Raw genomic sequence first — 25,119 nt, 5'->3', positions numbered from 1 at the left:
AGCCACTGACAGGGTTTTTAAGTTTTTAAGGTGGGGGTGGGAGAATGAGAGTCCTGCAAAGACATAAACAGACACAAACACCACTACGGACTCTACTGATTCCAGTATACACATCATATCTCATAATCTCCCTTCATGAACATATTAGAAGTCAGTTTAAAGGTACATTATGTAACTTATTTTGTTCAAAGTCATTACCTTATCAATCCTTCTTTCAAAAGGTGTTTTTGTCTTGACCCTGATTCACTATTATATTATTATAAGTGTTTATATTTATATTATATTTGTTACGGCTACTTTGACATGAGTATGGTGTGGGAGTGGTATAGGTTAGTTAGGTTGACATGGATAAGCTACATCTCAAACTTCCGGTTAATCACTTGTTAAAAAAAAAACAAGACAAAACCCCCCACAACTTACAAAGGAGAGTCTACTGGCAAAAAGTGAATGCAACAGAGCTAAAAAAACAAAAAAAACCAAACATTTTCTTGGCTTTTTGGAGATGGCGAGAACTGAATTTGAAATGTTGAAAATGCAATGCGGAGATGGTGTTTTTATTACTCAACATGTGAGTAAGGTATTTTATTGAACAGATAAATTGCTCTCCAACATAGTTTATTGTAAAGCATTATCTATTGTGAAGGGCCACTTCATTATGGTTGTTGTAGTGTTGTGCTGGAATTTATTTTCAAGGAACCGTGTCTTTTAATGGGTAAAGCTATAGTAACGTCTTCAGCTAGACAGCTTGAGATCCTTTCCATCTAAACTTCAATCTCTTAAGCCCAGTAGTGAATGTTTTATGACCAGTAGGATAGCAATATTTATTTTGCACAGTCATGCAGAGCTGAAGCACAACCAAAACAATGTTCTTCTGCAAAATGCATGCAGAGGGCCAAAAGTCATGTACCTTTAATCATTTTTAAAACATTTCCCCCCTCCTGTAAATAGTCTGTAAATTACAGGTCTCGAGTTTCTTTCTCTCTTTCTCTCTTTCTTTCTTTCTTTCTTGATAATAGTATGCACATAAACTGAAAATATAAGAGTTTTTGAATACTTCATTATTGTACATGAATATTGTTTCCATTGTCACTCTATATGGTTTCAATCAATCAATCAATCAATCAATCAATCAATCAATCAATCAATCAATCAATCAATCAATCAATCAATCAGTAAGATTTTGGGCCAGAAAGATTTAAAGTGCCCCTATTATGCTATTTTAAAGTTTCCTAATATTGCTTTGGAGTCTCCTACAACAGGTTTACATGCATCAACGGTCAAACAACTGTTTGAAAAAACACATTTGCACATCACCACATTTTCAATGATTCTCAAACGAGAATGGAAACGTGGAAACTGTTTCAATAACAGTGCATGTATGCAATGTTAGCCGAGCTCTAGCGTGAATGACTGATGTAACATAAACGTTGGTAAAACAAATCTTGCTCCATGCTTAATCTTTCCTCAAAGTAGTGAGAACGACTAGCCTGGGAAAACCCAGACAACTTCCGGCAAATTTAGATTTGCTCTGCAAGTAGTCTGGCAAAGAGCTCATTCAAGCCCATTTCTAATCCGTCGAAATCGCGGCACCAATCAGAAACGTTGGGGCGGGCTTTACACAATGACGATCGCTCTGATTGGTTTTAGGTCTGTCTATCCAATTGCGCCCAGAGGCATTTGAGCGACGTCCGTTGGTGAAGCGCACCAAATGCATTATTATATTCAAATTGTAAACACATGAGGACAGTCTCCATGAAAGACCCACTGGCAGATGAACGTGCTACTACATTTCTCTTCGAAACGGTAAGAAATTAAATTAGATTTAATAGAGGATTTTAACTGTGACAAGATGATTGACAGGGCAGTTTACGTGACAGGATGCACGCGACAGATCCGTCCGATAAAGATGACGAAGTAGTATGTCCCAAAGCTTGCCTACTTTTTTGCTACACATTCAAAAGTAAATACCTTTTCTTCACAAAAAGAGTACATACTTTTATGGCGTAGTGTAACTTAGGCGAATTGGGACGCAGCATATGGCTTTACACGATGACAATCGCTGGTTGGTTTTAGGTCTATCCAATTGCGCCCAGAGGCATTTGAGTGACGACCGTTGGTGACGCCCTTTGGAAATGAGTTATTAATGAAGCTTTGCCAGACCATAACTCAGTTACTACTGAGAATGGTCTGGTTTTAACCAGGCTAGAGAACGACAGACAATCTGCATTAATAGACACAGTTATAGGTAATAGTGGCCCACAAACTGATTAGCAGAAGTATTTCAGTAAGACAGTGATAACGTGAGTTAGCCAGTTAGCAGGAGACCTACACAATATAAAATCAAAACTAAGTATTTTGAACACCATCTTTCAAGAGCAAGCGGTTTGCGAATCCTGCATTGAACTCTGAGATTTGAGAAGCAGTCGTCAGTAAAATGAAGGGAACACAGCAAAAGTTTAGGATTATACTGCTGTGGTATTTTGGTAAAGATGAACTTTAACCACTGATTCTTCACATGCTCGTCCTTGGGCAGTGGGCATTGTAGAGCACAGCGTCTTCTCGACATGATGCTATCCAGTATCCACAGGAATCAGCTGCAGTGTTTGAGGGCGTTAAAGTTTTCCCTGGTGTCTGCGTGAGCAATAAGTGGGCGGGCAATATGCTAATGTTTCGTCTTGACGTCACAATGAAACGGCTTATAACTAATTTAAAAAACGATTAATTTCATTGACTCAAGTCGACTCTTACCTTTGAAAGACAATAACTTTATATATGGTGCACTTTCAGATTTAAAACTTTGCAGGATGTTTTCATTCACTAGAGCTATGTTACACACTACATGAAAGGTCATTTTCAAAAATCCATGATAGGGGCACTTAAAAAAAAAAAAAAAAAACTTGTATTCAGCAAGGATGCATTACATTTATCAAAAGTGACAGTACAGACTTTTACATTAATACAATATATATTTCACATAAATGCTGTTCTTTTGAACTTTCTATTCATCAAAGAAACACGTATCACGTTTCAACAAAAATATTAAGCAAAAAAATGTTACTTGAACCCCAACTCAGCATATTAGAATGTGACACTGAAGACTAATAGATGCTACTACTAGATAAATCACAGGAATAAATTCCTTAAAAAAAAAAAAATATATATATATATATATATATATATTAAAATAGTTATATAGTTATAGTTATTTCATAATATTGCTGTTTTTTAAACCAGTATATTGAATGTGTGTGTGTAGTGTCCATACATATACATATACATATATACATATATATATATTCTGCTGCTGTCTTCCATCTAGACAGTGGTATGGCTTACAGCCCTGCTCATTACCTCTTAATGAACTATGACTCTTCTCACGCAGGAACATGCTTGCAGTTCCTCCAAAAGCGGTTTACCAGCGTATTAAGCCCATGCTATGATACAATCTGCTGAGTCACGCACAGTCATAATTATCCCACCTCAAACATTCAGGCTTTCTGCTGTGGTGAGGGCATTTTCAAAGATACTGTGATGTGCTACTTTTAACTGACAGTATCATCCCTAAGGATTGTCACTGGTGTCTGCAGGGATAATCTGCAGACAAAAAGGACACACTTCAGTAGCCTATATGTTGTCTGTATGAGAAACATGCCACAAAGCAGAAACTACTTTTAATGCTGCGTATTCAAACATTTTTTAATGTTGGATGAAAAGCAGATTTTTAGGCAATAATAATGCAACATAATCATGATTAAGAATTTTTTTATTAATTAAGGATTAAAGTATTTTTTTTTTTACACTAATGTGCAATTAAAAGTTGAAAGAACAAGAGAGAAAGAAACAGAGAGAGCGACACCTCAAATTTAATTCAGCCAATGAAACGTTGAGACAGAGTGAGACAACCTCAGTTACAGATTCATTGGTGTGATACTTAACATCCCGCACACAAACAATTACTCACCAACCGCATCCTTGACATAGGCTGTATAAGCACCAGTTAACACTACATGACTTTAAGGAGATGCAAATACAGCAACATCAGTGCAAATAATGCATTAAGCAATGGATTGTAAAGCATAGTGTGCATGATTTATTAATGGCACATGCATGCTGAGAATACTTTGAAAGCATATTTACAACTTATTGCACTGTTTATGTTATTGTACAGTTAACTAGTCTATAGCATAGTCAAATATTGTCTCATAATGACTAAGGAAAGGGAACAAAATCATTATATTTAATGAAATTTGAGAACAGACAGGGGTCCATCCGAATTCACCAAGGTCCACCCACTTACATCTGGCCTTGACACATAGTCAAATGACTGTGAGTGTTATTGGCAATGTGGCTGAAATACTCAAAACTGACAGCAGTTACAAACATACTCCTACCCTTGCGATATTTGAAAATATAAACTGGGGATAAATCATGCAACTCGATTCTGACAGGTTACACTAAAACATGCCTGGCGAGGATAAGTGTTGATAAGTTGTAATGAAAGCCTTGGATGTTACAGTGGATAACTTGTATGGTGAGATTCATGATATTGAGGAGATGTGCCAAATCCTGATCCTCACTGAGAAATAAAATAAATAAACGAATAAAGCATGCTGCTGAGTATTCCACTTCCTTCATGTTCAAAAGTGCCACTTCTTCAGTTATGAAATCTCATGCTTTTGTCCACTATGGGCTTAAAGAAATTTCCCTAGTGTGTCACAAAGCAATTTCACACAAGTGAGAAAGTCAAGATTCAAGTGCTACTGACAAATCTGCCTCTTCCACCCTCACAGAATTCCATGTTTCCCTCTAGCTCTTTCATAAACAAATAGATTTATCTTCTTTTTCTTTTTTCAAACGATGAGACTTGTAAAATTCTATTATAAAGCAAGAAATATATTTGTTTATTAAGCAAGGATCCATTACATTGATCAAAAGTGACAGTGAAGTATTTATAATGTTACAAAATATTTCTATTTCAAATAAATGCTATTATTTTGTTATTTTTCATCAAATGTAATGGTGACTGAAAATTTAGCTTTGCCATCAGGAATAAATAGTTTTAAATATATTAAAACAAAATCAGTTATTTTAAATCTTAATAATAACAATTGTACTGTTTGTTTGTGTGTGTGTGTGTGTGTGGTCCTGTTATTCCCTAGTTCCACAAGTATAGTAATACCAGTCAATTTCCTCATGAGGAAACAAGCTTATAAATCATATAGAATTCTTTTTTTTTTAAAGTGCCCCTATTATGCTATTTTAAAGTTTCCTAATATTGCTTTGGAGTCTCCTACAACAGGTTTACATGCATCAACGGTCAAACAACTGTTTGAAAAAACACATTTGCACATCACCACATTTTCAATGATTCTCAAACGAGAATGGAAACGTGGAAACTGTTTCAATAACAGTGCATGTATGCAATGTTAGCCGAGCTCTAGCGTGAATGACTGATGTAACATAAACGTTGGTAAAACAAATCTTGCTCCATGCTTAATCTTTCCTCAAAGTAGTGAGAACGACTAGCCTGGGAAAACCCAGACAACTTCCGGCAAATTTAGATTTGCTCTGCAAGTAGTCTGGCAAAGAGCTCATTCAAGCCCATTTCTAATCCGTCGAAATCGCGGCACCAATCAGAAACGTTGGGGCGGGCTTTACACAATGACGATCGCTCTGATTGGTTTTAGGTCTGTCTATCCAATTGCGCCCAGAGGCATTTGAGCGACGTCCGTTGGTGAAGCGCACCAAATGCATTATTATATTCAAATTGTAAACACATGAGGACAGTCTCCATGAAAGACCCACTGGCAGATGAACGTGCTACTACATTTCTCTTCGAAACGGTAAGAAATTAAATTAGATTTAATAGAGGATTTTAACTGTGACAAGATGATTGACAGGGCAGTTTACGTGACAGGATGCACGCGACAGATCCGTCCGATAAAGATGACGAAGTAGTATGTCCCAAAGCTTGCCTACTTTTTTGCTACACATTCAAAAGTAAATACCTTTTCTTCACAAAAAGAGTACATACTTTTATGGCGTAGTGTAACTTAGGCGAATTGGGACGCAGCATATGGCTTTACACGATGACAATCGCTGGTTGGTTTTAGGTCTATCCAATTGCGCCCAGAGGCATTTGAGTGACGACCGTTGGTGACGCCCTTTGGAAATGAGTTATTAATGAAGCTTTGCCAGACCATAACTCAGTTACTACTGAGAATGGTCTGGTTTTAACCAGGCTAGAGAACGACAGACAATCTGCATTAATAGACACAGTTATAGGTAATAGTGGCCCACAAACTGATTAGCAGAAGTATTTCAGTAAGACAGTGATAACGTGAGTTAGCCAGTTAGCAGGAGACCTACACAATATAAAATCAAAACTAAGTATTTTGAACACCATCTTTCAAGAGCAAGCGGTTTGCGAATCCTGCATTGAACTCTGAGATTTGAGAAGCAGTCGTCAGTAAAATGAAGGGAACACAGCAAAAGTTTAGGATTATACTGCTGTGGTATTTTGGTAAAGATGAACTTTAACCACTGATTCTTCACATGCTCGTCCTTGGGCAGTGGGCATTGTAGAGCACAGCGTCTTCTCGACATGATGCTATCCAGTATCCACAGGAATCAGCTGCAGTGTTTGAGGGCGTTAAAGTTTTCCCTGGTGTCTGCGTGAGCAATAAGTGGGCGGGCAATATGCTAATGTTTCGTCTTGACGTCACAATGAAACGGCTTATAACTAATTTAAAAAACGATTAATTTCATTGACTCAAGTCGACTCTTACCTTTGAAAGACAATAACTTTATATATGGTGCACTTTCAGATTTAAAACTTTGCAGGATGTTTTCATTCACTAGAGCTATGTTACACACTACATGAAAGGTCATTTTCAAAAATCCATGATAGGGGCACTTAAAAAAAAAAAAAAAAAACTTGTATTCAGCAAGGATGCATTACATTTATCAAAAGTGACAGTACAGACTTTTACATTAATACAATATATATTTCACATAAATGCTGTTCTTTTGAACTTTCTATTCATCAAAGAAACACGTATCACGTTTCAACAAAAATATTAAGCAAAAAAATGTTACTTGAACCCCAACTCAGCATATTAGAATGTGACACTGAAGACTAATAGATGCTACTACTAGATAAATCACAGGAATAAATTCCTTAAAAAAAAAAAAATATATATATATATATATATATATATTAAAATAGTTATATAGTTATAGTTATTTCATAATATTGCTGTTTTTTAAACCAGTATATTGAATGTGTGTGTGTAGTGTCCATACATATACATATACATATATACATATATATATATTCTGCTGCTGTCTTCCATCTAGACAGTGGTATGGCTTACAGCCCTGCTCATTACCTCTTAATGAACTATGACTCTTCTCACGCAGGAACATGCTTGCAGTTCCTCCAAAAGCGGTTTACCAGCGTATTAAGCCCATGCTATGATACAATCTGCTGAGTCACGCACAGTCATAATTATCCCACCTCAAACATTCAGGCTTTCTGCTGTGGTGAGGGCATTTTCAAAGATACTGTGATGTGCTACTTTTAACTGACAGTATCATCCCTAAGGATTGTCACTGGTGTCTGCAGGGATAATCTGCAGACAAAAAGGACACACTTCAGTAGCCTATATGTTGTCTGTATGAGAAACATGCCACAAAGCAGAAACTACTTTTAATGCTGCGTATTCAAACATTTTTTAATGTTGGATGAAAAGCAGATTTTTAGGCAATAATAATGCAACATAATCATGATTAAGAATTTTTTTATTAATTAAGGATTAAAGTATTTTTTTTTTTACACTAATGTGCAATTAAAAGTTGAAAGAACAAGAGAGAAAGAAACAGAGAGAGCGACACCTCAAATTTAATTCAGCCAATGAAACGTTGAGACAGAGTGAGACAACCTCAGTTACAGATTCATTGGTGTGATACTTAACATCCCGCACACAAACAATTACTCACCAACCGCATCCTTGACATAGGCTGTATAAGCACCAGTTAACACTACATGACTTTAAGGAGATGCAAATACAGCAACATCAGTGCAAATAATGCATTAAGCAATGGATTGTAAAGCATAGTGTGCATGATTTATTAATGGCACATGCATGCTGAGAATACTTTGAAAGCATATTTACAACTTATTGCACTGTTTATGTTATTGTACAGTTAACTAGTCTATAGCATAGTCAAATATTGTCTCATAATGACTAAGGAAAGGGAACAAAATCATTATATTTAATGAAATTTGAGAACAGACAGGGGTCCATCCGAATTCACCAAGGTCCACCCACTTACATCTGGCCTTGACACATAGTCAAATGACTGTGAGTGTTATTGGCAATGTGGCTGAAATACTCAAAACTGACAGCAGTTACAAACATACTCCTACCCTTGCGATATTTGAAAATATAAACTGGGGATAAATCATGCAACTCGATTCTGACAGGTTACACTAAAACATGCCTGGCGAGGATAAGTGTTGATAAGTTGTAATGAAAGCCTTGGATGTTACAGTGGATAACTTGTATGGTGAGATTCATGATATTGAGGAGATGTGCCAAATCCTGATCCTCACTGAGAAATAAAATAAATAAACGAATAAAGCATGCTGCTGAGTATTCCACTTCCTTCATGTTCAAAAGTGCCACTTCTTCAGTTATGAAATCTCATGCTTTTGTCCACTATGGGCTTAAAGAAATTTCCCTAGTGTGTCACAAAGCAATTTCACACAAGTGAGAAAGTCAAGATTCAAGTGCTACTGACAAATCTGCCTCTTCCACCCTCACAGAATTCCATGTTTCCCTCTAGCTCTTTCATAAACAAATAGATTTATCTTCTTTTTCTTTTTTCAAACGATGAGACTTGTAAAATTCTATTATAAAGCAAGAAATATATTTGTTTATTAAGCAAGGATCCATTACATTGATCAAAAGTGACAGTGAAGTATTTATAATGTTACAAAATATTTCTATTTCAAATAAATGCTATTATTTTGTTATTTTTCATCAAATGTAATGGTGACTGAAAATTTAGCTTTGCCATCAGGAATAAATAGTTTTAAATATATTAAAACAAAATCAGTTATTTTAAATCTTAATAATAACAATTGTACTGTTTGTTTGTGTGTGTGTGTGTGTGTGGTCCTGTTATTCCCTAGTTCCACAAGTATAGTAATACCAGTCAATTTCCTCATGAGGAAACAAGCTTATAAATCATATAGAATTCTTTTTTTTTTTTTTTTTTTTTTAATTCATAAGGTTTTCTGTGATGGGTAGGGTTAATGTAGTGGGATAAACAGTTCCCTTTCAGTATGGTACGTCCGACTACGTCTCCGTTCCCTCCTTCAGGGAACGAGGGTTACATACGTAACAGAGACGTTTGTACATTAACCATTATGTCTAAGGAATGTCCCCATAAAACATGGAAACCCAAAGTTTGTGTGTGGTTCAGGTATATATGTCATGGGGAAAAAATGTCCTCACAAAGATGACTATATCCGAAATCCTTGTTGGGACATTTTTGGTCCCCCATGAGGGAAAACATTTTAAAAACACACTAAGTGATTCATACTAAGTGAGGATTAGGGGTAGAGTTAGTGTTAGGGGATAGAATATACAGTTTGTACAGTATAAAATTCATTATGTCTATGGAATGTCCCCATAAAACATGGAAACCCAACCTTTGATGTCATAAAATGGCAAAAGCATAATGAATATTAATTAATTTAACAAAACCTTAATTTTACAGTTTTGAAAAAGAAACAGAACCGATCATATGGAAAGCTCAGTAGATCCAAGACAATTATGAAATGTAAACAATATTATAAATAAAGAAATGAAATCAGATTAAAATTGACGAAACTAAAACTTATAGCTAAGTCCATAGGTGCTGATCCCGTGGTTGTTCGTGGGATTGACCACCTACGGAAATGGTCGAAAACCCACGGAGAAACACAAGATATTCCCCATTAATTTTAACCAATAATACAAAAAAAGAAAAAAAGAAAAAAAAACATTTGAGAGCGCATTATTGTAACGCGAGAGAGCATCTATGTAATTTGCGAGCAAGAATCTCTGAATTTCCTTCACTCTAGCACAAAACGGGACGCATGCTCTTGCTCTTTCTCTAGAATTGTGTTCTCTGCTGGATTTAATGTTGCCAGAAGCTTTCAATCACCACACTTTAACGATTGACTGATGAAATAACACAGTGTACCCTAATATTGCAAAGAATGAGATGGCATTTTCAAGCTGAATTTAGTTATTTTATTATTTAAAAGTTAGATATTTATTGAATTGTTTTATTTAGTGAACTGCTACCGCTATTATCTGTGAGAATTTATATGGAGTTTGGGAATCCTCCGGCAGAAACATAAATCAGTGCCTAAGGCTAAATCCTCATTACACAGTGATCAGTTAAAGTTCTTAAATGAACTCTGAAATGGAATTTTATTCCATAACTTCATTCCTACATCTGCCGCTGCCAGAAATAGGATTTTATAGCTCAGTGGATATGCATAGATCAACAGCTTAATCTTAAAGATGAATCATTGGTTTAGAGATAACATTTTTACTTTGAGTATGAGGGTTTCTGGGTTCTAATCCACAAACATATTTCCATATATTAACCTCTTCAGCTCTGGTGTATATTTGGATTCTGGCTCATTTTTTTTATGAGTAAAATATCTCTGAAGAATATTCCCATTAATATTTAAACATTTTAGCACGTCAGGGAGACTAGGAACATGAGCTTGTCCAGCTATGACTTCTTGTTTCACATGCAGGAGTATAAATATGAGGAAACACAAAGGCCGAATTTCCTTAATCATTCATCACAATGAGTAAAACCAAAGAATATAGTTCTGATGTGCAGCAAAGGATTGTTGAGCTTCACAAAATAGAAATTGGCTGTAATAAAATAGCAAAAAAACAATGAACATTTCCATTTCAACCATCAGGGCAATAATCAAGAAGTTCCAATCAACTAAAGATGTTACGAATCGGCCAGGAAGAGAGTGTGTGTCTATATTGTCTTAATGCACGGCGAGGAGGAAACTTTGAGTTGCCAAAGACACAGATGGAGAATTGCAGATATTAGATCTGGAGATATTCTGTATGGAGGAATGGTCTCTGATCTCTTGTCAGGTGTTCTCCAAATTCATCAAGCATAGGAGAAAACTCAGAGCTGTTATCTTGGCAAAAGGAGGTTGCAAAAAGTATTTAATAAAACGGTGCCAATAATTATGGCCAACGTCTTTTGTAGAAAAGCATTTATTTCTATTATTTATTTAATGATTTACCCCCCACTTTCACTTACTTCATTTTTTTTGAATGAAAGATCAAAAGGATAGTGCCACGTTTCTGTTTGTGTTTGGACTTCCTCTATGTTCATTGTATTCAGTTTCTAGCCACTCCTCCTTTATTAGTTCATCCCAAGCCTGTTTGTTACTATGGTTTCTGTCATTGAGTTCATTTGTCCCATGCTGTGTCTCGTTTCCCTCATCTGCTCTGTCTATTTAAGCCCTGTGTTTTGTCCTGTTCAGGGTCTGTCGACGACGTTAATGTTGGTTGTTCTGTCCTTGTTCTTAGTCTCCTGAGTGTTTCTGTAAGTTTAAGTTTATCGTTCATAAAGTCTGCTGCACAGAAATCCTGTTTCCTCTTTGCTGCAACCAGAAACCAACAGATAGACAATGCAGATTTATTTTTGTAGCCAAAATTACCAGTAAAATATTTATCATATTTACCAGGGGTGTCAATAATTCTGATCACAACTGTACATTGGAGTTAATAGACAAATGTTCAAATTTTTTAATTGTTTTCATATTTATTTTGTTTTAATATGTAAGTGTTCATAACTTTATGATAAACAGAAAACAAATATATATATATATATTTTTTCATATTTGTATTTAATTTTTTTTATTTTAGTTATTTAGGATCTATTTGATCGATATCCCAGCTGAAAGTTTATTTTGATTCCCAGCATACAGGGATAAATTAATTGTCTATCACCTTCAAAACAAAAGTTATTGAGCTTTTGCTGAAGGGAGGCGGTGATGCCTTCAAGTGTCCTTTTAGGGTCTCTATTTGTAATTTCTGCAAGAATTACTGTCTGCATATCTGAATTTAAAAGGGCCCCTTCCCCCGAGAATAATAAGTGACTCATTTTGCACAAAACCTCATACATTTTAATGCATAGGTGGAATAATTAATAACTATTGCATTTCTTCACAAAAACAGCATAGCCAAAAATGGCAGAAAGTGGTGATGATGTCTTCATTGTAAATGACGCTAGAGTTAGCATTTTATTCACCACAGCATAAGGCTTGAAGACAGTGAGAAGCAGTCAGGAAAAGACACAATAACAGTGACAGTGAGGAAAAAGTGTGTTAACGAGAGGCAGACAAACAGACATGCTGTGTGTCGCCTCTGATTTAAGTGACGAGAGCTCAAGAGAGGTCATGTGGAGGCTATCACAGCATATGGCCTTAAGCCAATCTGATATTTCTAGCACACCTCTCTGTGTTCTAACCCAGCAGCTCCAGAGCACCAAGATCTCCATCCCAAGTGGCATCATTAAAGTCAGACAAATTCCCTAAATACTTTAGATTTCTCCCTTTTTACTACTTTACCCTCCCTCTCTCTCTCTCTCTCTCTCTCTCTCTCGCTCCACCTATAATCCTCACTCTTTACCTGCGAGCAACGACCGTTGCACAAACGGTGGTTAACTTGTTACGCTCACAAGTCTGCAGTCAGACTATCCCTTTTATTTCTTTCTTCAGCCGAATTTCATCCCAGCTCTTTTATATTACGCTGCTGCAGAGACAACCAGCTGAATATCAATTCAATGAAGAATCCAATTCAGTCTCTGTCTTTTACAAGCAGGCATTTAAAGAATAAATCTGAGGTTGACAAGAGGCTACTCATCGTAAAACTAGAGGTAAATGGACTTAGACTTCCATCCACTGTGATTGTCTGCATTATCAATCAAATGTTCTCTGCTAAAGAAACGGCATATGAATACTAAATCATCTACCGAAGAAACTCAAAGAAATGGATTGATACACAAAGTATATTTATATGTAAGTTTGCCATCGCCATCAATAGTAATTGACAGTAATGGACTAACATGAAGCGGTTCTGTGAATGGACAACGCTTTTGAAACATTTCTGACAGAGCTGCAGCCAAGGAGGGATTTTTTTAGAAAAACAACTGTTTTGATTTCTGAAGTGAATAACAGAGAGATCCTACTAAATTCCCAGCTTCCCCGCTGAAGAAAACAAAAACAAACAAACAGCCAAAAACTTCCAAACGTTTGAGAATTGTAGTGTATCCTGGTTTCCATAAAAATATTAAGCAGCACAACTGTTTTCAACTGATGATAATAAGACATTTTTCTTGATTTCTGAAGGATCATGAGACACTGGAGACTGGAGTAATGACTGCAGAAAATTCAGCTTTACCATCACATTAATAAATTACATTTTAAAATGTATTAAATAGAAAACAGTTCTTTTAAATGTAATCATATTTAACAATATTACTGTTTTAAATCGATAGTTCACCCAAAAATGAAAATTTACTTTAAAAAAAGGGATCAGTTGACTTAACTTAAAAAAGAAAATTCAGGAAACCCGTTGCCTTAAAATGATTAAGTAAATAAACTGCATGTTTAATCAAAAAACTTAAGTAATGTGGTTTGTCAAGTTCACATAACTTAATTTTTTTAATTAAGCATTACGTTTATTTACAAAATTTTAAGACAACAGGTTTACTTTTTTTTTTTAAGTAAGTGAACTGAACACTATTTGTCCTCATTTACTCACCCTCAAGTTGTTTCAAACATGTATGAGTTTTCTTTCTCCTGTTGAACACAAAAGTATATATTTTTAAGAATGTCTGTAACCAGACAGTTGATGGACCCTACTCAGTTCCATAGTATTTTTTTTTTTTTTTTTTGTGCTACTATGGAAGTCAGTGGTCCATCAACTTTGATTACAAACATTCTTCAAATATCTTCTTTTGTGTTCAACAGAAGAAAGAAACTCATACCGGTTTAGAACAATATGAGGGTGAGTAAATGATGACATCATCTTTGGGTGAACTATCCCTTTAACCCCTTCCCAGTGACCCCCAATTTTGGCAAGTGCTGCATACATGAAATGCCCAAAATAAAAAGGTTACTGCTCATAAGTAATTCTGAATAGAAACATAACACACATACATTTAGAAAGCCAACACTTGAGAGTTTATAGTTCAAGACTCAAAATTAACCAGACTGTTATTAATATTGAGATATATAAGCTCAAACATATTTTGAACTAAAATAATCTGGGATCACCAGTGATCCCTGACTGGTAAGGGGTTTAACTGTTATATTGACTGGTGTTATTATATAACATATATTTTATATATATATATATATATATATATATTAGGGGTGTAACAATACCCTAATTTCACGATTCGATACATATCACGATACTGAACTCACGATACGATATTATTGCGATACTCCAAGACATATGATAAAAGGTTAAGAAAAAATTTACTGTTGATTAAATGCTAAATTTGATATAACATTGTGGGTGTAAATGAACAGGCTTGGACAATGGTAACACCAGAATAAAAATATTCATGATTCTGAACCTGAAAATACAGGATTATTTTAGATGAATATGCTTGCACTCTGTCACTGGCTAGATATATTTAAAATAATGTAGGCCACTTTTTACTGGTAACATAAGACATTTGGCATTATCAGGACCCACTAATATTCCCCCATTATTATACATTATATTCAACATAATATATTGTAGTTTAATGTAGTACTGACTCTGAAAACGTACATTTTTTCTCACAGGGTAATTTTTATTTTAGGTGAACTATCCACGATACATATTGTTGCATTTTTGTATTGCGATATATTGTGACACGATATATTGTTACACCCCTAATATATATATATTTTTATTATTTATTTATTTTTCTATTGCTTCATATATTCCGCAGTGCTTTGGCAATACAGTATGCACTAAATTATGCCATGTCAATAAAGCTAAATAAATTGGAATATAATTTTCCACAAGCATAGTACAATAGTAGCTTTAAACCTAAAAAGCTGTCTTGTCTATGAAACAAAAACTATCAAGGCAAACATACAACAAAAAAACAGTCTACCTATGATCATAATTTTCAGATAAGCATGCCAACAGGAAGAGAACATTTCTGCCAACAACAGGTTAACCCTCTGGGGTCTGAGGTGTTTTTGGGGTCCTTGAGATGTTCTGACATGCCCTGACATTTGTGCTTTTTTCAGTTGCTTATAAACATATTAATGGCAAAAAAAAATTACACACTATTTAGCACAAACAGGGCTACCATAATATGTGAGCAACAAGAATGTACATGTCTGCATTTTTGAGAGAATAATGTTTATGCGTGGTTATTGAAAAAACTAAAAACTAAAGTTTCTGAAATAAGGCCATAAAACACATACTAAATATGTGCCAATAAGACTTTTGTCTAATAGATGTCATTGCCTAGTGTTTTTTCTTCAAAATGATGTGAAAATCACCCTGCCTAATCATTCACATAACACAATACATTGATTTGAATTTTGCAAAGCACTTTCTGTTTGGAAAGGCCATATGCGGAGTGGGCGTCACAGATCATGCATATGTAGTGGTTCACACCTCAGGAGACAATGGGGCCTGCATACTTAATTAGCCATTCATTCAGGTGAGTCACTGAGCCACAAGAATGCAAGAGCAACAGTTGGAAGCATCTCAATTCTTTTTTTATTTTTCCACATATTGTGCTTGCAATTTGGCCTATAATAGCCAAGGAAAACATGTCTAGTAATTGTGCAGTTAATTCACTGTTGATAGATTTCAATACAGACTTAATGCCCATGTCAATCTGTTACCTGAATCCAGGGCCATCTGTCATTCTCGGCTGCGGTCCAGGCGTTCACAAGACCCTTCTTATTCAGCCGGGCAAAGTAGGGGTACCATTTCTGGAGGCCGAAGAGAGCTCGGTGAGTGGAGGAGGCCGTTATCTGCTGGTTAGAGATGATTCCACCCTCCATGCCCAGTGGACCGGAACATTCTGCTCAATACACAGAAACAACACATGAATGGAGAGGTTAGACATACAGTGTACAGACAGTGCATCATGTATCATGGATCTTAGTAGAAAATTGTTATTGGCACATCATAAGTTTTATGTGAAGGTATATGTTGGATCTCTTCCAAAAACAGTCTTTCTGGGGCATGTCTCTAACTTTCAAAGTCAGCATGGTGTTTTCACAGGCTCTACGTTTGATTGTGCTTAAATACCACAGTTGTGTGATTATTTCATTGGACATGCATGACTTCCATGAAAATGTAATGGAATTAGATATTCTACAAGTGTCAGAAAGACTCCGAAACAGTGTTTATTTTTGGTTCAAAACATTACTTGTAGGTTTTTTTTTTTTTTTTTTTTTTGCCTTAAAGCCATCCTCTCTTTCATCTGTCTCTGTCACTCCGTGCACACATACTCAAATCTCTCAAAGTTGAAGCATTGCCAATGACCTCAACAACAAAGGAGCTTTAACTACAGCTTGTGTTTTTAATTGTCTTACTAATGTACAGTAACGTACACACTTTCAATGCTAAAATTGAATTGCTCATGTTTTACAACTGGGTATTATATTCTTTAAAAGTCTATTAAAGAGAAGAACACAGAGTTTAAAACATGGAGCTGAAAACATATGCATGTATAGTATCAAGTATCACATTATGGTGGATCTGTGAAGTAGGAAATTCTTTTTATTTAATATTACAATATTCAACATAAATATTCCCATTTAAAGCATTGCACTAGATTTAGCCAATGGCTCTTTTTTAATCCGCCGTCCCTTGACAGGTCATCATTAACTAACAAAATAAATATATCTTAAAATGTAATTTAATCATGTGACGGCAAAGCTCAATTTTCAGCATCATTACTCCAGTCTTCAGTGGCACATGATCCTTCAGAAATCATTCTAATGTGCTGATTTGCATTTCTTATGTTGAAAATTGTGCTGATATTTTTTTTTTCAGTATTCTGTGACGAATAGAAAGTTTAATAGAACAGCATTTATTTGAAATATGAATCTTCTGTAACATTCTAAGTACCTTTACTGTTTAACATCCTAATATCAATTTAATGCATCCTTGTTAAATAGAAGCATTCATTTATTTTAAAAACAAATCTCTGCATCTCTCTCTTTTTGTCCCAGTGGAATTACTAAGACACTCAGAGTCTCTTTAGTCCTTACATCCTTACATCAAACCCCCCTTTATGCAACTCGCAACTGAACCTTGTCCGTTTCCATTTAAAAAGGTTCCAGTAATTAGTCACCCATCTACCAAATCAATACCGGAACGCTGAATCATCATCCTTAACATGAACTTCCTCCAAGCCTTCTGGGAAAGAGAGGATGTTTGTGAGTTTGTTTACTTAACATCGAGATGTACAAAGACATCCCTCCATTTACCTCCCCTCTTAAGGGCTATGAGGATGATTCAATTATTCAAGCCCTTTCTTTGCATCTTTTTCTCTGCACGTGCTGTCCAGCAGGGGCATTGTGTACATTACAGTAACAGTAATATTACCAAAACAGAGACCACAACAGAGAATTAAAACCAAACTGTGGAGGAAAACAACATTTCTGCATGTGTTTCCAAAGACCAAAAAATTAATAAATACAATGACAGAATAAAAATAAATAAATAATAATAATAAAAAAAAGCAGTGTTGTGGGAAACATAGCATGCCTGCTGATATAAAACCTATACTGTTTCCCAGAAAGAAAAATAAATAACAGCAAACTTTTTCAAAGATGAACAGGATGCAGACCCATCTATGTGGCTGACTAGTTCAAAAACAGTTCATTTCTTAACATATGGCTGAAAGACATTTAAGCCTTACAAAGTTTGTCTCGAAGAACTACTGCATAAATCTGACTACATCCAACTGAAATGGACGAAAGAGGTTATGAATGAGAGTAAAAGGTCAAGGGGTGTAAATCATGAAATTACCATCAGAACCTTTAAGCTGAACTTCTGTCCATAAGTAACAGAAACCACTGCATATTTATAACAGCAGCTGAAATTGATATCCATGTGGAGAAAGGAATTCAGATTAAATCTTTAGAAATCCATCCATCCATCCATCCATCCATCCATCCATCCATCCATCCATCCATCCATCCATCCATCCATCCATCCATCCATCCTTCCTTCCTTCCTTCCTTCCTTCCTTCCTTCCTTCCTTCCTTCCTTCCTTCCTTCCTTCCTTCCTTCCTTCCTTCCTTCCTTCCTTCCTTCCTTCCTTCCTTCCTTCCTTCCTTCCTTCCTTCCTTCCTTCCTTCCTTCCTTCCTTCCTTCCTTCCTTCCTTCCTTCCTTCCTTCCTTCCTTCCTTCCTTCCTTCCTTCCTTCCTTCCTTCCTTCCTTCCTTCCTTCCTTCCTTCCTTCCTTCCTTCCTTCCTTCCTTCCTTCCTTCCTTCCTTCCTTCCTTCCTTCCTTCCTTCCTTCCTTCCTTCCTTCCTTCCTTCCTTCCTTCCTTCCTTTCTTTCCTGGCATTTGTGAATCTGTCAGTTTGGAACCTACCACCTTACAACTACACAAGATAAAAACGGTGTTCCAGCTCCCCGTCTGATTAAAACTTTTGTAAAAAACAAACAGTAAGATGATTAAAGGCAGGGTAGGTAGGATTTTTCAAAAAAAAAAAACATTCCAAATTTGTTTAAACTGTCTTTATATACCAATACATAATTAAAATGTAAGTGCTCTGAAAAAGAAAATATAAAAATCGAGTGACTGTAGACCTTTTAATCTGCAATAAACACAGCTCATTATTTCCATTCACTCCCACCCCCTCCCTTCTGAGCTCCTTCCAAAGCCACGCCCCCAAAACACATGAACGCGCGACGCCAAACGCTCAGGCTGGAACAAGACGCATTTATTACCTGAGACGAGTGGAGAGGAAGGAGCGCAGTACATACAGTGACATCATGTCAGAATCACATGTAATAAAATACCTAACTTTATCACTATGAATATAAACAAATAAGATTTCTTTTAGTACTCACTATCAAGCTAGCATATCGATAATGGTAAAGTTTCATTCGGTAACAAGCTATATTTATAAGGCAAAACTAAAAACAGGTTGCATTGATACACGTTTTTCCATTACCATCAGTTACACTGTGATGAAGGTGAATTTTGTGTAAGATTCATAACATATACGGTGTTTTGCATGTAAGAGTTTCCATGATGAAAACATTGTTGACTCTAATGAAGACTAACGTACACTCCGAGTCCGGAGACAAGTACCGCATCGTCGGTTCGAGGACAGGTCCGGGGTTGAGGGCGAAGCAGAGGAGGTCGTTCAAGAGTGTGGGCAGGGTCCGAGGAAGTAGTTTTTGCCTTGTTTGCCTTCGCTGACTGCATATGCAGGTGCTTTGAGCTGAATATTTCCGGGAACGGTGACATGTGATGAGTGCACGCAGGGCAGCGCGCGCAGTGGGGCGCGGGCACGAGACATGAAGGCATCTGATTGGTTCTTTACATTCGCACCGAATGGCAGTGATTGGTCAGAGTTTTTACTGACCTGCAGCTGCTACAGAGGTCTGATTGTTTTCATTCCTTTTTCTGAACACATAATGTATTGACTACTCTCAGGATGGAAGGACCATTTCACCCAGTATAAAAAAAAGTGTTTCTGAACAGGATTACCTACCCTACCTTTAAATGAGTATGATGACATCTGGTGTTCTGCTGTATAATCTAAAATGTCCACCGCCTACTGTGTGTTCTGAATGCATAGCATCACCACACCATATCAACAAACGCGCCCTCATTTTCCACTCCATTTCTGTGTAATTTGACAATGTTGCCGGGGTTGTAACCCTACAAATACATTTATTAATATATTTTTTAGAATATCCCGCATAGCAAATACGTTCCTACTGGTGGTCTGATTGTTGGGAAAGGCACATAGGCCATTGTGTTGATATACATCTTCAATTCAATTTGGGCTTTGACATTTCAGGTGCTTTTTCTTTATCCCAGGTGCTCAATACTAATATTTACCCGGCTTGGCACTCCATAGCTCCCGATTGATTCATCTCAATTGCCTGGTGCTGTTTGAAGGAGTCAGAAGTTTCTGTTTTGCCTCTTCCCTTTTCATCCCTCAATCACAAAGACAGTTTTGTGTGGAATCAAAGAACAGGCACAACACAAGAGTAAACTTTTGACACCTACAGTCACAACAGATTTCTGTTCGCTGATAATCCGTGGATTCAGAGTTCAATTATGTCAAAAAAAAAAAAAAAAACTCAAAACTTATCCTCTCTCTTGCCATGCGATTTTCTTATTTTCACAATTTTAACATCAAAGAGATATGTTTCATGAACACAGCTCTTTTATCATTGTGGATCTGTTGTTTCTCTGTGGGGTATTCATTTAAGCCCAATGTAGACTACAAGTACAATATAGTAGGACTTAACTGTAATATAAAAGTGATTAATCTGAAAAAAAAAAAAAAAAAAAAAAATTCCTATCTGTCCGTCCGTCCGACTATCAGGGCTGTTTCCATTGAGGAGGCAAGTAAGGCAGTGCCTCTTCAAAAAATTGGATGAGAAAATAATCCATATTACAAAACCACTAAGTGCAAATAGCAATAGATGCTATTTACACTAAGTCAAAATAGCAGTATTATTTTGTATTATAAATAATGGCAAATACTATTTGTGTCACAGGGGAGGTTGTATAAACACACGAAGATGAAGATTAAAGCAAATAGGTAATATTTTAAAAATCCAACAGGCACAGAGTAACATACAACACATCCAAGATAGAAGACACCTGCCACTAAACTGAAACAGAACATAGTTGATAATGATGCTGATTGATGAGTGCACAGCTGAACATAATTAGTGTCCGTGACAACAAATCAATGATTAAGGCAGACAATGACAAAACACAAAGACTGAATCTGAAATCGCCCCCTAAACCCTCATTTACAATTCCCTACGTTAGTCCACTAATACTGTTCACTTGAAGGAGGGAATGAAAAGGAGTGATCGAATTTGGTCAGCCGCTGAGCGTACATCGGTTGTACACTCGTTATTGCAGTGCATTGTGGGATTGAATAAGTGCACTCAACAAACATTATTGTGACAATTTGCACCTTAGTGCTGCGGTATGCAATAATGGCATAGAGTGTAAATGGTTTATTAAAATCATTAAATGGATGCCACCTTATTGGGTCAAAGCCCTCCTTACACCTACCCCTAACCCTCACCGTAAACACTTTATTATTAAACACATGTTAGACACTTTATTTCCACTTTTTGAATATTTTCTTATTTTTTATTGAAAATAAAAGCCTTTCTGATCTGATATGAGATCGGAAAAAGGCTGAATCGAACTCTGGTCTACCACACACCTCACCCCTACACTATTTATACTGTTGACAATCCAGCGTCTTCTGTAATTTCCAGACGTCATTGGGCGGAGTTAGCGTAAGTAGCATCTGCCAAGAAGGCTGGCAATTTGCGCTTAGTGTGAATAGACAAAATTTGTCAGACCATTGAGAAGTCTGTTCTGACAAACTTTGTTTTTAAAGTTGAAAAATTACAGTTTCAATTTATTTTAAATCTTCTTTTAAATTATATCCTACTTCGATTCAAAGAGCAATTATGCATTTGCCACGTCAGTTTACATTTAAGAACTGATTTGGAATTTAAAATGTATTTTCAATACAATTTCTGAATGGCTGCATTAATACAACAGATTTGAATGAAGGATAGGAGGATTTTCTGTGTATAACGACATAGCATTTGATCCTTGAATCATAACGAATGGACTATTTTTAAAGCTTTACAGTTATAATCACCGTTCTCCCATCCCTTGTCCATCTCTTTTTGTGTTCCAATGAATGAAAAATGAAAGGTTTAGTGAAAAAAAAAAAAACACGTGAACCACCACTGGATTAGTCCTATTAACACTCACACACAACATTCAGTTTGGCTTACATATTGTGAAGCATAAGGACTACTGGCAGCATTTCCCAGAGATATTCTGTCTATCATTGTATGAGCATCAGTGGATCCCTTTCGTTCAGATTTTCTCTCTGGCAGTGTTGTGACTTGCGATGACACACTGCTCGGTGTGTGATCTACCATCTTGAATGAGCTGCCCGCCAGCAGAAGCAGCAGCAACGTGCATCTCTTCTAAACTGACCTTCCAGCATTCATCAGCAGCCCAACACACAGTGGCCATCACTAATGCTACAGGCACAGTGGTTTGACAGTTCAGACATTTCACTCCAGACCTATATAATCTATAAATTGAGTTGAAGGCCACCTCAGTCTTTGGTGCTTGTGCTAATGAGGAAGAACTGGGAATAAGCTCCTCCTTGTCAAAATTTAAATGGATACAGTTTTGATTATTCAGTTATTAGATTATGTTGTACTTTTTTATATCTTTAAAACTGGAGTTTCAAGGTTGAAGTATTAGGCTACCCCAAACGTTAACCTCAGAAACCAGCACTCACATGCTCTTAAAATGAACATTTATTATGTGATTTCCATTTATAGCAGGTAAAGGTTTCAGTTTTCGACTGTAATGTCCTGCTGAGGTTTCTGAATAATGCTTCCATATTCCAATTCGCCAATTCCTGTTAAGTACATGCAATTTTCTTCTACTGAATCTATCACACTCTGGATTTCCCATCTGTAATTTGTATTGAACAGGTCCTTTGACTAATATATATATAAGGTAAGGTCCAAGTGCAGTTTAATGGGGTTTAATGGGGTAATCCGTACTCACACTCCATCTCAACACACATACATGTGCCTGCCCCCCTCTGGACACGTGCTAATTGTCTAATCAATTTTCCACAATCAGACTAAATAAAGGCATTTACATAATTTTTTACCCTAAATCATAAAAAAAAAAAATGTCATAGGTTGTCCTGGGCTCACTAAGGTCCTCCATGTTATAGACCACTCATTAAGCCCAAGGAAATAAGCATCCAACCATAAATATTTTTGTTCTGGGCCTCATGAATTTTAGCGTCAGCCCTGGGTCCATGAATTCACTGGCACTCTATAATGGTTGGATGGAGAATACATGTCTATGAGGAGCTCCTTCTGGAATAAATAAGCTGCCAAATTGATTTCAAAACTTATGAAAGAGATGGATGTTCTCTCAAGAGATGGATTATCTGACTGTGCCGGATTCCACAATAAACTTTCATTCATACCACTGAAGACTTTTTTATTTTTATTTCCATTGACAACTTTTTCTATTTTTCATGACACAAAAAATATATATATTATTGCAGTGGTTCTCAACTCCAGTCCTCGGGACCCACTGCTCTGCACATTTTGTATGTCTCCCTTATTTAAACACACCTGAATCCATTGGCGTAAAAAAAAAAAAAAAAAAAGTGGGTGGGTCCTCCCCCAGAAAAATGTTACTGGAGTAAATACCATTTCATTCTGGTGCCTTTTAATTAAACAAGTAAACTAAACTCCACTTAACGTCGGGCGGTGCTTTGCCTCCACGTCGTGCATTAAATGCACTATCCGTGGATTATCCCCCTAATATGGTAATTTGCCAGCAATGACAACTTAAAGCTGTTATTGATGTTTGCAGCGCAATATTTGACTGGAAAGGTACAACGGGCGGTTACTTTCGTCAGTTGCGGCTCGTTGAAAAATATAATGTAGCGATTCAGCGGAAATGGAGTTTAATTTATTAATTTTAATTAAAAAAATATATATTTAATTTAATTCCTCAAGTGGAATGGATTTGACTGACGACGCTCTGAAAAGCGAACAGACAAATGCGCTGAATTAGAGACGGTAAAAGTGAGTGGGTATAATATCATTGATCTTAAAAAGTGGGTGGGTCCGGTCCCACCCATATACAATGGTTCCGACGCCCATGCCTGAATCCGATCATCAGCTCATTAGGAGAGACTCCATGAACTGAACTGAGTGTGTCAGATAAGAGAGACATACAAAATGTGCAGAGCAGCGGGTCCTGAGGACTGGAGTTGAGAACCACTGTATTATTGTATTCATTTATCATATTTCAGGGATTGACATGCATTTGAAAACTAGTTTTCAAGTACAGTTGTGCCCCTAATTTTAAAAGTTGTGCCTCATTTTAAATTCCAGTTCAGTTACTGAGTTCACAAAATAGGGTGCAAAATTCTATTTCAATTCTAAATTGAAAGAAATGCAATTAAGATGAATGCATTTCATTTTTCCACATTAATTGCCCATGTTAACATACACAATGTAGTATTGCATAGTATTTAATAAATACTACAGGGCTGTTGAATGCTTGATTCTGATTGGCTGACCGACATTCTAAGTTGTGCAGTTATTTTCCAGGAATGTTCCAGGCATCAAATTATTTCAGTCATTTCAAATGTCCTTACAGTCTCTGGCTGCATTACCACCTTGGGTGTTTTCTAATAATTCAACGGCCCATCATCAGTTATTCCATACTTATTATGGACCAGGGCTGGGATGTGGCGAGGGGACTTCATTTCAAGAAATGCATTTCTTGCATATAGAACTAAATAATCAACAGTCCATCTAAAGGCCCTTGCACACTGAGTCCGAAATTCGTGTCGTAAATTTTCGCACGTTAAAAAATAAATACGACCTCACGTTATGTCAATCACGCCTCCGAATCACGTCAAACACTGCCTCCGAAACTTTCGTCCGTCAAAAAAAATAAACGAATCAGGTTCGATTTTCTGCGTTTTTCGCATCCGTAGCAAGCATTTTGAATGGTGTTTTGACAATTCAGAGCCACCGAATCACAAAAGCGAAAAAACGCATGCGATAATTTCGGACTTAAGAAGTTAGATTTTCTTATAAATTTCCTACATTTTGGAAACAATTTTTCCCAAGCCTCTTACCAAGACATTGTTCTGACTGGATTTCCTTTTGTACACATTTGTATTGATGATATGCATTGTGAACAGAGATATACAAAAAATATATTTAAAAAAAA

The 25,119-nt window shown here is 36.3% G+C and overlaps 1 protein-coding gene across 2 annotated transcripts in view; it reads right to left on the bottom strand.

Annotated features, from left to right (window-relative positions):
- Window positions 1-25,119, bottom strand: part of edil3a (EGF-like repeats and discoidin I-like domains 3a) — a 186,401-nt gene that overhangs the window by 45,178 nt on the left and 116,104 nt on the right. For both annotated transcript variants that reach the window (XM_084414303.1, XM_084414304.1), the window contains one exon: window positions 15,971-16,152. In XM_084414303.1, coding sequence (XP_084270429.1) covers window positions 15,971-16,152 — 182 coding nt within the window. The remainder of the gene's footprint in view (window positions 1-15,970; window positions 16,153-25,119) is intronic.

The sequence above is a fragment of the Rutilus rutilus genome, assembly GCF_951802725.1.
Source record: "Rutilus rutilus genome assembly, chromosome: 7".
Lineage (NCBI taxonomy): Eukaryota > Metazoa > Chordata > Actinopteri > Cypriniformes > Leuciscidae > Rutilus > Rutilus rutilus.
This window is presented reverse-complemented; position numbering and strand designations above follow the sequence as displayed.